The sequence below is a fragment of the Sceloporus occidentalis genome, unplaced genomic scaffold (assembly GCF_023333645.1).
Source record: "Sceloporus occidentalis isolate IW3139 unplaced genomic scaffold, rSceOcc1.0.p SCAF_5, whole genome shotgun sequence".
Classification (NCBI taxonomy): domain Eukaryota; kingdom Metazoa; phylum Chordata; class Lepidosauria; order Squamata; family Phrynosomatidae; genus Sceloporus; species Sceloporus occidentalis.
Genome location: NW_028316985.1, coordinates 43,159,820 through 43,176,036, shown reverse-complemented (window position 1 = coordinate 43,176,036; position 16,217 = coordinate 43,159,820). Strand labels below are relative to the sequence as shown.

The window sequence follows — 16,217 nt, the reverse complement described above, 5'->3', positions numbered from 1 at the left end:
ATTATTTGCTTCTAATTTACATTTTACATTTGTCATTTCAAAGAAGAGCTCTCAGTTTGTTGTCCACTTCAGGAATACTGAGAGAGCTAAAACTAACAGAATAAAAAAGGGCATCTTAATAATGATTTTAAGGACAGATTTATTTATTTATTTATTTATTTATTTATTTATTTATTTAGTGCTGTGAAATTGAGTTGGTGAAAGTTACCAGAATCAGGTAGATGACAACATCACATTATTTGTTGTTTGGAAACTGAGGGCATGGCATAGATTTAACATGAGACAGCCTTTTTCAGCAGTAGTTGATAATTCCAAAAGCATGTAGCAATTTATTCCAGAGAATACAGTTATATCAATACTTTATTGTTTGTTTGTTATATTTATACAATTCATACAATTACTATACAGCAAATTTTGAAGATGTTTTTTGAAATGCTTGAACCACTACAGGACTTTTCTTTGAAGAGAATCTATAGTACTTTAAATTGGAGCATGACAATTCCTTCTGTCAACTGGTTATTTAAAGCAGGTGTCCTGATGTAATCTTTGATTTAAACGAGCTTTACCATTGTACCTTTACCATTAACTGCATAACAATATGTTCCCTTTTATCTCTGAGGCTTTCCAGGATTAGCAGGCATTATAGCAAGAGGGAATTCTGATTCCAGTGGCTCTCTGGTACATCTTGTAAAACTTAATACCTGTTCCATATCTTTTGAGATCTGCCACACCATAAAGAGGGTTACCTTTTTATACCTCTTGAACTACTGGGCTTGTCAGGTGCCCACACTAGGGAATGTGAAATGTCATTGTTCAGTTCAGGGCAAGTGTAGCATCCTCAACCGTACATCTAGAGAGGAAGTTTTGGAGAAGGGTAGATGGTTCCTTCGGTTTGGCTTTTCATCTGTGTTTCTGATCTGCTGGGTGCACTTAAACAATTCTGGAATCAAAGAAACACTTTCCTCAATATTCTTCACCTAATAGTTTCTAGAAGTCAAGAGTTGCTTGCTCTTCTTTGCTCAGACACACTTGACCCTACTCCCCCTGGCTCCGAGTCTGCTCCTTCTTTGTCTGCATCTTACCATACATTGCAGAGTGCTTCTTCGGCTACTGTTTCCAGTTCAAGTCTACTTGACCTCAGTACTTGTCTCACTCCTGAAACTGATGCCATGATGGATTCCACTGATCTGACTCAGGTTTCACCTTCAGTTCCAGATAAAGGTAGGTTATTGTATATTGGTGAAATGTCTAATAGGCAAGGAGCAGATCTGGGATAATTCCCCACAATTTTTTTTATCCAGCTATCACTTCCTCAGAAAAACCATCTATGCAGCTTGCAGCTAACCCTATGCTCCATGTTTTCAAATGCTCCATCTCTGTGCTTTGACAAAAAAAAAAGTTCTGTGAATGGTAGAGTTTGTATGTGGTTTGAGGCAAGTAGTTGTATAGTCGCTGGGAGATGAAATAGCAAAGTTAGAGTAGTTGTCAGTGAGTAAAAGAGTATGGCAGGATACATATAGATCAGAATCTTATAACTTGAAGAATAAAAGGATGTGGGATAGGGTGGAGGTGGCTTACTTTCCTAGGTGATATATTTTCAGACTAAAGGACAGAAAAAAATCTGAAAAGTTACATAGAAGAAAGGGGAAGGTGAGTGTTCCCCCATAGCATCTAGTCTGTTTTTCCTAAAAGTTTTTGCTTTCTCTCTTGTCATGTTTTCATTTCATTTCTCTTATCAGCTCACCTTGGCAGAAGATCCTTAGTCCTCTCAGACAAAGCTTCCTGGCTTCTAATAGAGTATTTTCCCCAAGTTACATTGATCCAGCTGATTCTGATTACATGAACAGAAATCATTCTTGAGTTTACTGATTAACACATTCATTGAATTGTGGATTTGGATATTATTCCATTAAAACTGAATCATATGTGTTATTTGTAATGTATTTCTCAGGTACAATTGCACCTGTAACTTAAGTATTATCATATCAGCATAAGCATAGAGTATAAAGATTACTTTTTACTATGAGCAAATATTGTTTTGCCAGAAACTAATTTGGACAGAACCTTTACTAATTACAGGCTCTCTCACACCTTAATTCAAGAAATTGATGCCTTACTTTGGTTTTAGACACAGATTACTCTTCTGAACATTCTACAAGAGATACTTCTCGATCAGGTCAAGGATATCATACCATCAAGGAACGAGAAAAAGCTCTCTGCTACACTGCTATGATGGATCACTTCCCTAAGATTTTTCTTCATTTTAGAAGAGCTGTGGTAATGCCTTCTTGAATTACTGCATTTATGTTTCTCTATCAACTTTTAGTGGGGAAAATCAGTATTGGTTACAAATACTTTTTGTAAATTATCTTTCTCTTTGAGGTATTAGTGAGGTCCAAATCAGTGTGTGTCTGACTCTTAAAACCTCAGAGGTTCCTGGGAAAGCTCAGCAAGACTCCATCTGCTCTTGCACTTATTATTATTTTATTTTCTTATATCCCACCTTTCTTCTTCGTGGTGTCTGCGAATCACACAAATTGGGTTATTCCGCATCTACACAGTAAGCTTCGGAAACTTCTTAGGGCTATTAGGAGCATTTTGGCCCAATATAGGGACTCAAGGCAATGAACAACAAGCATAAAATAATACAATTTAAAAACAGTACAACAATATTAAAAGATATAAATATAAAATTAAAAAAACAATTAAACAATTTTAAGCATTAAAGCAGCTATAAATTAAAATATAACATGTTAAAATACAAACCATTACATTTTGTATTGCACAACGTTAAAAACCTAGTCCTTATCAGTTTGCAAAGACCTGCTGGCACAAGAATGTCTTTATCTGCTGCCAGAAGGATAGCAGGGAGGGTGTTCCAAACCTTGGGAGCAATAACTGAGTAGGCCCTGTCTCTTGTTCCCACCAAACACACCTGAGAGGGTGGTGGGACAGAGAGAAGAGCCTCTCATGATGATCTCAATACTCTGGGTGGCTCATACAGGAAGACATGATCTTTCAGATAACCTGGACCCAAGCCATATAGGGCTTTATAGGTCAAAACCAGCACTTTGAATTGTGCCTGGAAATGTACTGGCAGCTAACGGAGCTGTTGCAACAAGGGAGTTGTATGTTCTCTGTAGCCAGCTCTAGTTAAGAACCTGGCTGCAGCTCTTTGGACCGGCTGAAGTTTCTGAGCATTTTCAAAAGCAAACCCACGTAGAGCACATTATAGTAATTCAGATGGGATGTAATCAAGGCATGTACCACTGTGGCCAGATCTGACTTCTCCAGGAATGGGCGCAGCTGGTGCACAAGTTTTAGCTGTGCGAAAGCACTCCTGGTCGACGCCGATGCCTGGGCTTCCAGGTTCAGCACTGAATCCAGAAGTACCCCCAAACTAAGACCTGAGTTTTCAGGGGGAGTGTAGCCCCATCTAACACAGCCTGAATCATTATTCCTAGATCTGTCTTTCGACTGATCAGGAGCACTTTTGTCTTGCTTGGATTACGTTTCAATTTATTTGGCCTCATCCTCAGCCAGACGCCAGTTTAGGACAGAAACAGCTTCCTTGGAATTGGGTTAAAAGGAGTGATAGAGCTGGGCATAATAAGCATACAGGTGACACCTTATTCCAAAACTCCAGACTGCCTCTCCCAGCAGTTTCATGTAGATGTTAAAAAGCATAGGGGACAGGACTGAGCCCTGAGGGACCCCACAGGCCAATGGCCAAGAAGTCAAACAGGAATCCTTCACCACCTTCTGAAAACATTCTTCCAAGAAACAACAGAGCCACTGTAGAACAGTGCCTCCAAGCCCCATCCCAGAGAGGCGATCAGAAGGATACCATGGTCGAAGGTATTGAAAGCCACTATGAAGTCCAGTAAAATGAACAGGGACACACACACCCTGTCCATTTCCCTGCGTAGGTCATCCACTAAGGTGACCAAAGTGGTTTATGTCCCATAGCCAGGTCTGAAACTAGACTGACATGGATCTAGATAATCCGTCTCATCCAGTAAACCCCTGGAGTTGAGAGGCCATCACACACTTCAGCACCTTGCCCCAAAATGGAAGGTTGGAGACTGGTCTGTAATTATCTGGTACAGTAGGATCCAGAGAAGTTTTTTTTTAAGTCTTACCACAGCCTCTTTTAGGCATGTTGGAACCCCGCCTTGCTGTAAAATGGCATTAATTACTTCCCTTACCCACTCCACCAGTCTTCCTTTGGCCTGTTTAATTAGCCAGGAAGGCCTAGGGTTTAGTATACATGTGGTGGCTCTCACTTCTCCAAGGATCCTGTCCACATCATCAGGCTGCACAAATTGAAAAGTATCCATCAATACAGGACAAGCTGGAGCCAAAGTTACACCTACTGAACCTGTATCAACTCCGGCGTCTAAGTCAGAGCGAATCTGAACGATTTAATCAGCAAAATGGTAGGCAAATTCCTGACAGTGAGCTGCTGAGTGGCTTAAGTTCTCCTCAGGAACAGATTGTAACAGATCCCTGACCACATGAAATAGCTTAGCATGAACGATTCTGTGCAGCTCCAATAGTTTTAGTCCAAAAAGCCTTTTTTGCTGCCTTTATTGCACTACCATATGTCTCCAGGTAGATTTTAGCCTGCTTTCGGTCGGATTCACTCTTGAGTTTTCTGCTACTGTCGCTCTAGTCTTCGTCTTGTTTGTTCCATTGCTGCCAGCTCCTTAGAGAACCAAGGGGCTAGTTTAGCTCCACTCCATGAGACGGGACTCTTAGGAGCGATCGTCTCAACTGCCCTGTTCATTTCTCCATTACAGAGATCAACCAGTGCTTCCACAGGACCACCTGCCAAGGCAGCAGGAAATTCCCCAAGAGCCATCAGGAATCCATCTGGACCCATAAGCCTCTTCAGGCAAACAGTCTTAATGGGTCTCCCAACCCTGCACACGTTCTGACTTATAGCAAGTCTAAACCTGACCAGGAAATGATGTGTCCATGAAAATGAAATGGTAGAAAGCTCCTCCATTCCCAGATCACCATCATTCCTCCCTATACATAACACAAGGTCTAGAGTGTGCCCAGCAGCATGAGTGGGACCAGATACCACTTGGGCCAGTCTTCTTGGCTGTCCACAGTATCCTAAGTACTCCTGTCTTTGCACTTTCATCTTTGACCTTGCTTATTAACTGTTCCAATTCCTGAATGTCTTCTGCTAATATTATGGTGTCACCTGCATATCTTAGATTGGTAATGTTGCTTCCTCCTATCTTAATTCCTCTTTTGTCTGATACTAATTCTGCTTTTCTTGTGATGTTTTCTTCATTTAATTTAAACAAATAAGGTGATAGGATGCAGCCTTGCCTAACCCCTTTTGCTATGTCCCCTAGCTATCTCCATATTTAGCAGTACAGTATATTGGCCTAAATGGCATTGGGAGGTTTTACAATGTCACTTCTGTTTGCCGTATTGATTGATACATAGCTGAATACAAAAGTATGTAGGGGGTTGGGATTCTGGGCGTGTGAGATGGTGCTTTGATGCCAGTTTTGTTTGTGTTTTATGAATTAAAACATCTAAAAATTGCACAAAAAATAAAAAGGGAAATTTTGGAAGGCTCCAGGGGGAGATGGGGGAGGGACTTCAGGGACAGTAAAAGTGAGTTTTGGTGGGGCTGCTGCAAGAATGAATGTTTAAGAGCAAAGGTTTAAATAATTGAACATAATTATTTCTATTTTAACGTTAAAGTTGTGAGAAGTATCTCCCTCCCACTCTTCAAATCTTTACTTTGTCGCATTTTGATGCAGGTTATTGCTCATCGTGGTGGCCATTGGACAATGCTTCAGAATGCATGCAGAGACCTTTGGAACTACACTCAGGAAGTACAGTCCATTATTAAACATTCACCATCTTTTCATGCACCATTTCCAATTACCAAGGAGCTTTTTCATAATACAATTTGGCTATCATATTATCTGGCGTCGGACGCATTGATTGACATGTTAGTTGATCTCCAAGCTAGTAATTCTATAAAGGTAATTTAAAAAAACCCAACGTTGTATGCATATTATATTATTTTTATTTTATAACCAAGATATAAGAGATTTAACAAAATTGTGTTCTCAAAGGAGAATTTAGCACATCAAGAAAAGTTGGTTTACTAGTGGGACAGGAAAAATTGGTTCTTGATATACATTGAGAGATTTTGTGTAGGGCCCTTAGTGAATTGGGACTCTGCCACAGGCAGATATGTTCTGGAGTTCTAATTAGCATCATGGCCAAACGTAATAGCTGCCCAGTGGTAGAACAAGGATGAATTTCTATCAGCAATGTTGATACTTTTTTTTTTTTTTTGCATAATCCTGGGAGTTTGAGGCTGAGGGAAGCTATGAAGACTGAGAACAGACTGAGGGAATGAATATTCCTCTGTTATTAACCTGCTTGTGAAGTTCTAATAGCTATCAGCTGGGGAGAAAGGGTCACACTTGTGCACTTATATTTTCTTGGTTGCTTCTTGCTATATAATTGTTGTGAGTCCACCTTCCACTGGCCATGCTGATGAGAGGAGCACCTTTGCCCAAGAGCTCCCTATTTATACAGCCATGGGGGATTGAATCATTGATCTATGACCATCTGTTTAAAATTAGTAGTTTGGAGATATGTTTTACAGTTGATTTTGTGAGAGGATGCTGGTCCTCATTAGTGAAAGGGTCGGGATGCTTCTCTGCAGTATACTATTGCATCATGTGTGACGGTGTTCAGCATCAAACAAAGTCTTGGGGAGGCCTGGAACTACATTCAGTTCTGGAGTAGAACAGGACATAAACATCTGAATTTAGAAAGGTGGATTCCTGTCTTAATACTCTCTGTTTTCAATTCACAGATTGTTGAAGCTGAAGGAGTTTTCTGTGTTCCAAGCTGTGTAGGAGGCATTGGTGATTATGATGGAGGTTCTAATCTTTCTTTCCAAAACCCATTTGATGATATGAATGTTGTTGATTTTCCTGGAGTACATAATGTAGTCCTTCGAACTATTGAGATTCTGTTTCATTTGAAGAAATGGGAATCACTAGTATACATTGCCATGCAGTTTAACACGATTACACAGTAAGTATCATGCCAGATTCTTCTAAGTTATTTATCTGGAGTATTACTAGTTTTTTATTTAATATTTTAATTGTCTTCTGCTTTCAGTGAGAGATATACTGAGCAAGTTACTCCTTTAATGGTGTTTGCTCAGAGACAGTTGCAGGAAAAAATACAATTCAGTGATTCTGACGGCCCACAGTCTTGCTTCAAACATCTTGTAACTAATACTGGAGAGAAGGTAAAAAATATTTTAGATATGAGAAAGTAGGTGGAAGACTGTATTTTAAATTGGTTGTTGTTAATTGCTGCAGACTTTGATTTATGGCAATTCTATGAAGGAGAGATCTTCAAGTCACACTATTCAATAAACAGTATCAACAGTCCTGCTCAGGTTTTACAGACTTAGAGCCATGGATTTCTTGATTCAGTCTGTCCATCTGTAATTCTTCTTTTCCTTCTGTTTTCTACCATGCCAAGAATTATTGTCTTTCCTAGTTAGTCATGTCTTCTCATCATACGTCCATAACTACAACAGTCTCAGTTTAGTCATCTTGGCTTCTAGGGCTTGATCTGCTCTTGGACTAATCTAATAGCCTTTTTTACATTTAGGCATGTCTTAAATTCCTTTTTGGAAATTATTCTGTATTAACTGTGATAGCATGGGTCATTTGCAAAAGCTCCCAGTCAGCAATAGACAAATCCACCTATTTTCAGCCTATGTAACTTCTAAGCGTTTTCTCCTATAAGTCTGTTCCATTCTGCTTATCAGTTGATCTGTGGCTTTTTCCAAATTGAGTCATTTTTAATTTCCTTGTAATTTTAAAATTATTTTCAAATTTTCTCCACAAGATTAGTGCTCATTTTTTGGTACTGGAAAAAATCCACACTGATAGCTCTATAAAGAGCCTATAGAATTAGAACTAGTCCTCTTGATTTTTTTTTAAATTAAAATTTTAAGGAGGCTTTGGGGGAGAAATTCAAAATGCGGAGATGGTAAAGGCACTGGATATACTTACATCCAATGCCAGAGTCCATGTCACAAGCAAGACATCCGTAAATGAAGCAAAACATATTTCTATTATGAAAAATTATCAACATTGGAAAATACAATTTAAAAAAAAGTAAAGAGTTCTTTTCTAGTAGGAACAAAAAAGTAGAAATATGAGGAGAACAAGCCCCAAACAGTCTGTAATTAGCAAAACATAATTTTGATTTCAGAAAAAAAGTGGTGTGCACCACACAGAAACCCTTCACTATAGAGACATATTTGGTGTCTCTGGATAAACCCTATGATTAAAAACAGAAACACATGAAAATTAACACAGAAATATTTATTTGAGTGATATTTTAAAATGAATCTCTCTCAAAATGCTTTAAAATATTTTAATGTGAGTTTTCAAGTAGAGGTATCAAAACAGGAGGTTGTAAAAACCTGGATATAATTAATGATGCAATCTTGTGCAAAATCATCTAAAACTAAGGCCCTTTGTACATAATGAGACTTATTTTTGATGAGACATACATAGGATTATGTTGTAACATTTAATCTTTCATTGTCAAATCAGATGAGATGCTATAATAATTTGCAAAACCAAATTTCTGAGCATCCCTGCTTCCTGGGACTGCATATGTACATCTTGTTATTATGAATGTTAGATAATGAACATTGGCTTTATTCATGTTTACATCTCCTTACATTTTTCAGTTACAGCTGAGATTTAATAACATTTTTAGAAGTCAAATTTTAAAGATTTAATAGCCTGAGTTTTAGTTATCTTAATTTGAAAGTTTTGTTAGTAAACGTAACCATTTCACAAACATTCTCTCTTAGGTGTGTTGCAGAGATTTTATTGCAAAACGACTACATTCAATTGCCAAATGCAGTGAAGCAGCTGATGAAGAACATTTTTATAGTTCAGGTCAGAATACATACATTAACTTAAGTTTCATATATCAACCAAGGATTTCCTCGTCATGTCCTTTTGGACTTTAGTTGCTGTGTGCTTTCAAGTCATTTCTGACTTATGGCAACCCTAATTTCATGGGGTTTTCTTGGCATGTCTCTTCAGAGTGGGTTTGTTCTTGCCTTCCTCTGATGCTGAGAGTGTGTGAATTGCTCAAGGCCATCCAGTCGGTTTCCATGGCCGAGCCGGGATCTGAACCTTGGTGTTCCAATGTCCTCATCCAATGCTCAGATCACTACAATATGCTGAAGATTATATAATTTAATTTTTGTGTAGTAATGGGCTACACCTCAATCACAAACAGATCATATTAACCACAAATATTAGCACAACAGAAGGCCAGCATGGTTTAATAGCTTGAGTGTTGGACTAGGACTCTGGAAGACTAGGATTTAAATCACCATTTTGCCATGGAAAGTCACGACCAAATTACACTCTCCTAGCCTCAGAGGAAGGCAATGGCAAAGTCCCTCTAAATAAAACTTGCCAAGAAAATATCATGATAAGTTTGTGTTAAGGTCAACTTAAATCAGAAGTGAATTTAAGGTACACAAACACACACATTAGCACAATGTAGTATAACAAGTAGTAAATCTTAATCTAAATGTTTTTATCGGAATAAATCAGAAAAAAATGTGTCTCATTTAATCTTAGAATCTACTGAATTTATTGTCTCTGTCTTCATCTTTTCCCCCAAGATATCTATTTTAAAGTTTACTATTATCTGTATTTTGGGTGGGGCGGGAAAGAATTAAACTGGATATTGGTGCTATGACTTCACTGGAGCTCCTGAATATTTGCTGAAGAGGCAAATGGGTTTATCCATCTGAACTAAAATTTCCTGGAGTACAGTAGGATCTTCCTCAGCTAATACTGATTCAGTTTAGAAGAAGCCTTTTCATCAAAGGTAATTTGTGTTAGTTTGGATTGGGACTTGCAGTGCACCAGAGCATTTGAATTTGATCCTCATGAAGCAAGGCTGAGATTTCTTACTCATTGTATCATCATGATGAAATTACTGACTTTGCCTTTGCTGTGAAGTTTATCACCAAGAAAACACCTTGATAGATTCACCTTAGGGTTGCCATACATCAGAACCAATTTGAAGGCACACCACAATAAGCCACCTACATAGTCACTGGAAGAAACCATCCTTACATGAGGAACCAATAGGGGCCTTGCTGACTAATGTTCCAGATATGGATCCACAGCCTCACTTATCCCACTGAGTAGTTCCCTTGCCTTGGCTTGCCCCCATGTCCTTGTTTGCTTAATGTGGAAAGTGATCCTCAATATCTATTAACTGATGTCAGCAACTTCTGGCCATTTCGATCTTGGTTTGCTGCAGAAAAGGATCTTCTAACTGTAGCCTGTCTTGAAGCTCAGGCAAACCCTCACAGGCCGTAGTGCAGAGGAAAACAAACAGGTTTTTTTCTTGCACCAATGTATGATGGCCAATTGTGCCATCTGTTATTGTATATCTGTGTTTTCAAATGTAACATTAAAACATTGGAATACTTTTTTGACTATATGCATCACATGTATGGAATCTCCAGACAGCAGCCTTTAGGAAACTTCTAAAGAGCTTATGGCCTGTTACAGACTGCCAAAATAAAGCTGCTTCGGGTCTCTTTGGAGGTATACTATTTAAATGATGCATGCATCCTAAGAATCCGGAAGCTGCACCAAAAGCTGCACTCCGATGCTTAGGAATGACGTGTGGCTTTGGCGCGACCTCCGGACTCTTAGGACCCATGCATCATTTAAATAGCATACCTCCAAAGAGACCTGAAGCAGCTTTATTTTGGCAGTCTGTAACAGGCCTATATTTCAGTGATAGCCTCTCACCCCAATAAGCACCTGCACAAAATGTTGTCTCCTCCTTTGACAGCATCATATGGATAACCTTTATAGATTGAGGTAAGTGTACTGTATTGAATTGTTTTCTTTTGTTTTCTGCTACTCTGCCAAGTTACCTCAAAAACTACTTTCATTTCAGATACAAAAGCAAGAGCATTGGTTTCTGTTCCCTTGGATGTATCTGATACATTGAAATGTTTCAATGAAAGCCTAGAAAAAGCAAAACACTACAGCAGATGCCTTAAATATAGTAGGAAACTACTTTCACTGTATCTTGCTCACACACAAGGCAAGTATTTCTTGTAATTTCTCTTCAATAACAATACTTGATCCTTTTTCTGGAGGTTACTTTCCTTCTGAAAATGGCTTCAACTTTTCATTTGTCTTAGCAGCTCTCACTTCCAACTTTCTTCCTAAACCCAACAACTGACAACGAGCAAGTTTAGCATACATTAGAAATCATATGTGCCCTGGCCTATGTTGACCAGACAAAGCATTTCAGGAAATCTTCTAGACACTTGGTGCCAGTCTGTACACACAGTGAGGGCTGAGCGTCTGTATGCTTGAAGCCCTTACCATGCAGCCTAGCTATCATTATGCCATGTGCCATGATGATGCACGTCAGGCACAGTGTCCAAATGGCGCTGCGTGGAAGGGGCATCATGATGCTGCACTACAGCACTTATGATGCCCCTTCCAGGATGCTGCTTAGAGCAGCTTCTTTTTGCTCCCTACAGGGAGCAGATTGGTGCTGCTGTGTGCAGCTGCTGTGGTACCAATCTGGAGCAAAATGGGACAGCATCCCGCTGCACATCTGTACAGCCCCTGCTACAGAATTCATAAGTAAGGTTCTTCATCGTGGCCTCTATGAATCACACAAATAGGGTTTCCTGCGCCTGCGCAGAGACATTCGGAACCTTCTAGAATTGCTAGGGAAGACTTTTTTGGCAGTGGCTCCACCCACCCCAGTGTTCCTGCTCTTTTCCCTCAGTTCCTTTTTGTCTGCTGATTTTTGTAGAATCGTTTTCATTTCTGGTTATGACGGTTTTTCAACAACAGATTTGACTTTGACTACTCTCTTTCTTTTTGGATTTGGGCATTGACATAATGTTTTTGTGGTTTTTGACAGCTTGACTTCGACTACTCTTGTTTCACAATTTGGATTCTGTTTGACGTTGTTGGTTTGACACAGACATTTAGACAAGGTTTCCGTTAGCAAGTATGGCCCCTTAAACCATGTCCTTCAAATGTTGTGAAGAATGTGGGGCGAAAATTCCAGGCCAGGAAAAACACTCTCATTGCTTGCTCTGTCTTGGCGAGAGGCACAGTATACAAACTTGCCACCATTGTAGGGCTTTCACTTCTCAGGCTTGAAAAAAATTGCCTTTCTAGACTTCAGGTGATTCTATATGAAAGAGCTTTGAAGCCGCATGTGGCTCCCACAATAAACTTTTCTATGCCCCCACCGTCTCTAGTCCCGAGAATGCCTTTGATGATGGAATCGAGTCGTCATCGCAATGATTCCATTCGCCCTAGCTCTTCGAAAGGGAGCCATGATGCCTCTTCCTCAGCCAAATATTGGCTCAAACCCAAGGCAGCTGCTTTTGGCCTTCGAGTGGTGAACTATTCTGCTTGTATGAGAGCCTATCAACAACATATTTGGAAGAGAGTCCTTCCTCTCTTTGACAAGCTCACAGGGGAAGACCAGTGCCTGGCTCAGGCCCTCCAATCTGAGGCACATTGTCTTGGAGTCCAGCAAATCAACTTTGCTTGGCACTCTGCGGACTGTGCATGGCTTCAAGCTTCAGATCTCTCTCTTCAGGCCTCAGATGCTATTGGGGACATGCCTTTTGATGACTCCGGCCTATTCCAAAAGAAAGCGGATGAAAAGCTGAAGTTCACACATAAAATGATTACATCATGAAAATATGGCATATCCTCTTCCTTGCTGCACTTCACTCTGCACCATTGATTGGGCTATCCTATGGGCAAATGAGGTGCTACATCCCTTTGGGACTGAGGAGACAATGGCACTTTATAGACGGGCCCTATTGGGTGCCATCGTTATGCGCGAGGGGCGGCACTTCCTGATGCGCCTTGCCCCTCGCACGTAATGAGGGCGTCAAAATGGCAGCGCCCTATACAGATGGGCACCGCCATTTTGACATGATGGACGCCTAGAGTCCACATGTCTCAGCGCCCTTGTGACGTTGCAAGGGCGCCATTGGCGCCTTGCGGCATCAACGGCACCGGCTTCTTTTTATTGTGTGGGGGAGCCGAGCGGTTTGTCCGCTGCGGCTCCCTTGTGCAGCAAACAAGGGCAGGGGCAGACCGCCCTTTTGGGCAGTCTGTAAAACATCAATGATTTCCTTCCCAATCTTCCTCCTCCTCTGGCAGATGTAATACAAACCAGCCTCAATACCAACTATCCTTCAAGATAAAGGATGACCATGGTAAAAAGCGCCTGTGACTTTCTTCTTATGTGCACTCCCCATCTATGTCTCTTTTGGACATAGATTAGCCCGTTATGTTACCGAATGGGCCTCCATTACATCAGACTCCCGTGTGTTTAACATCACCGACAAGGGCTATACCCTTGAATTTGAAGAAATTCCCCCTATGGGGTTCTTACAGGTTAGACTCTCCTCTGACACTCTATTCTATGAAGTATGCAACTTCTCAATAAGGGGCACTATTGAACTGATACCCATCTCTTGAATTCGACTTTGTTCTGACCCATGCTGGACTTGCACCATTTGAACTCTTGCATTCCTTACAGACAGCTCCATATGATCCTTGATCCTTCCTCTTTTGCAGAAAGGAGACTGGTTTGCTACCCTTGACCTCAAGGATGCCTATTTCCATGTAGGGATCCGAGATTACCAAAGAAGATTCCTGGCATTTGCAGTGGGGCGGCATCTTTATCATATTTGAGTCTTCCCTTTTGGCCTGTGCATAGCTCCAGAGTTTTCACAAAAACTGCCTTCCTTCATTAGCACGGTATAGCTGTATTTCCATACCCGGACAATTGGCTCTTTACAGCTCCCTCCAGGCAAACTCTGGTTTGTGACATTGACTTTGGCCTTATAGTTAGTTTTAGGATTAATTGTATTATTTTTATTGATGTATTTCACATGTATTTTATTATTGATATATGGGTTTTAACGGACTGTAATCCCGCCTCGATCCATCTGGGAGAGGCGGGAAAATATAAATAATAATAGTTGTTGTTGTTGTTGTTGTTGTTGTTGTTATAGTCAATGAGGCCAAGTCCAACCTTTCTCCATCTTAAGAGTTTATTGGAGGGATGTTGAATTTGAGGCAGGCACTGGCATACCTTTGTAGGACAGGTTTAATTCTTTTTCCTGAGTGGTGCAGACATGCACCTGACACAGAAGAACCCCTGGCCCACATTGTACAGGTCTCTCTAGGCCATATAGCCTCCACCACTTCTGTCACTTCTTGGTCCTGGCTTCAATTCTGACAGCTCCATTTTTGGTTCCTCTCTGTTGTTGACACTCTTCGAGACTTTTCGTTCAAAAGACTCACAATCCCAAGATTGTGAGTCTTTTGGTGGCTGGACCCCACCAATGTGTGCATTGGGATGCAAGACGCTGCCTTCCTATTCAAGTGGACGTGAAAACTGTTGTACACTTCCCCTCCATTCTCATCACCAGATTTGTGGTAAAGATGAGATGGGACAAATCAGATGCATCCTGATCACCCCTTGGTGGCTGAGACAGCCATGGTTCGCTCCCATCCTCCAGCTGGCTCACAAGGAGTATCTCTGTTTATCCTTGCAGCCCTACCTTATCACAGTACTTGGAGATCGGGTTCGACATCCAGACCTGGAGATGCTTCACTTTGTCGCTTGGTGAATTCGACCATCACTTCCTTGTCCAAATCTGTACAAACTGTAATGCAAGCCATCAATGCAAAAGTCCTACCATCTCAAATGGACCAAATTTCTGGCGTTCCTAGCCAAAAAGAATCTGTCCCCTTCTCAGGTCCAAGTTCTGGACTTCCTGATGTCTCTAGCAGAAACTGAACTCTCCATTTCTTCTTTAAAGTGTTATTTGGTGTTCATTTGTGCCCACGACCAGTTCAGCAGTCACCCATCTTTCTGTCAAGTCCCTCTAATCAAAAAATTCCTCAAAGAGTTTGTTAACCTCCATCCTCCTGCTTCCGCACTGATGCCGGCTTGGAGTCTTGAATTGGTCCTAACACAACTTTCCAAACAGCCCTTCAAACCAATGGCTACAGCTTATCTCAGACTCCTCACCTGGAAGACTGCATTCCTTGTTACCATCAGCTCAACCCGGCATGTTGGTGTACTTTGTGCACTCTGTCTGGTCCAGCCTTCCCTTCATTTTCACAAGGATAAAGTTATTCTCTGTCCAGACATCATTTTCCTGTCCAAGGTGTTGTCTTCATTCCATTTGAGCCAGGACATAGTTCTACCTACCTTGGCTCTGAATCCGAACACTGGTACCAAGTGCTTTTTGCATTTGTTCAACGTCAGAAGAACGCTCGCATTCTATGTCGACCGGACTTCAGATTTGAGATGATCCAAGAGACTGTTCGTTTGTTACTCAGGTTAGAAATTTGGCCTTCCAGTCACGCTTCAGCGTTTCTCAAAATGGGTGACTGCTACCATTCATTTAGCCTATGAACTTTCTGGGAAGACTCCTCCTACTCAATTTCGATCATACTCTTCCAGGGTGGTAGCGCTGTCCTCTGCTTTTCTCAGTGGAGTCCCCCTACAGGACACCTGTAAAGCTGCAGCCATTTACTTTCATCTTTTACTACAGGCTGGATACCAGAGCTAGGAATGATGAAGCTTTTGGGAGGGCAGTGTAGCTTTCTGGTGTGAACTGAGGTTTGTTTGTTGCATGCTTCTTATTTATTGTTTAATAAAACATGTTTATGGCTTACTACACATGGTGCTTGTCATCTCGGCACTCCCTCCTCCTGTGACTAAAGCTTGCTAGTCTAACCCATTTGTGTGATTCTCAGAGACCACAATGAAGAAGGACAGGTTGCTTACCTGTAACTGTGGTTCTTTGAGTGGTCATCTGTGAATTTAGACAAACCCGCCCATCCTCCTCTCGGGTTGTGTCCTGCCCTTGCACATGTTCCCTCATTATGCTGCTCTGTGGTATCCAATTGGAACTAAGGGAAAAGAGCTGGAATGCTAGGGGTATATATATAGGGTGGGCATAGCTACCACCAAAAAGTCTTCCCTAGAAGGTTCTGAATGTCTCTGAGCAGGAAAACCCATTTGTGTGAATTCACAGATGACCACTCAGAGAATTACTGTTA

The 16,217-nt window shown here is 40.9% G+C and overlaps 1 protein-coding gene across 5 annotated transcripts in view; it reads left to right on the top strand.

Moving 5' to 3' along the window:
- The window catches only part of CFAP54 (cilia and flagella associated protein 54), a 168,376-nt gene that overhangs the window by 89,967 nt on the left and 62,192 nt on the right, over window positions 1-16,217 (top strand). For 4 of the 5 annotated variants that reach the window (XM_089523917.1, XM_089523916.1, XM_089523915.1 and 1 more), the window contains 7 exons: window positions 1,024-1,221; window positions 2,129-2,277; window positions 5,790-6,017; window positions 6,866-7,089; window positions 7,177-7,309; window positions 8,903-8,990; window positions 11,035-11,184. In XM_089523917.1, the coding sequence (XP_089380043.1) occupies window positions 1,024-1,221; window positions 2,129-2,277; window positions 5,790-6,017; window positions 6,866-7,089; window positions 7,177-7,309; window positions 8,903-8,990; window positions 11,035-11,184 (1,170 nt within the window). The remainder of the gene's footprint in view (window positions 1-1,023; window positions 1,222-2,128; window positions 2,278-5,789; window positions 6,018-6,865; window positions 7,090-7,176; window positions 7,310-8,902; window positions 8,991-11,034; window positions 11,185-16,217) is intronic. The other variant, XM_089523919.1, reaches the window with a different exon arrangement.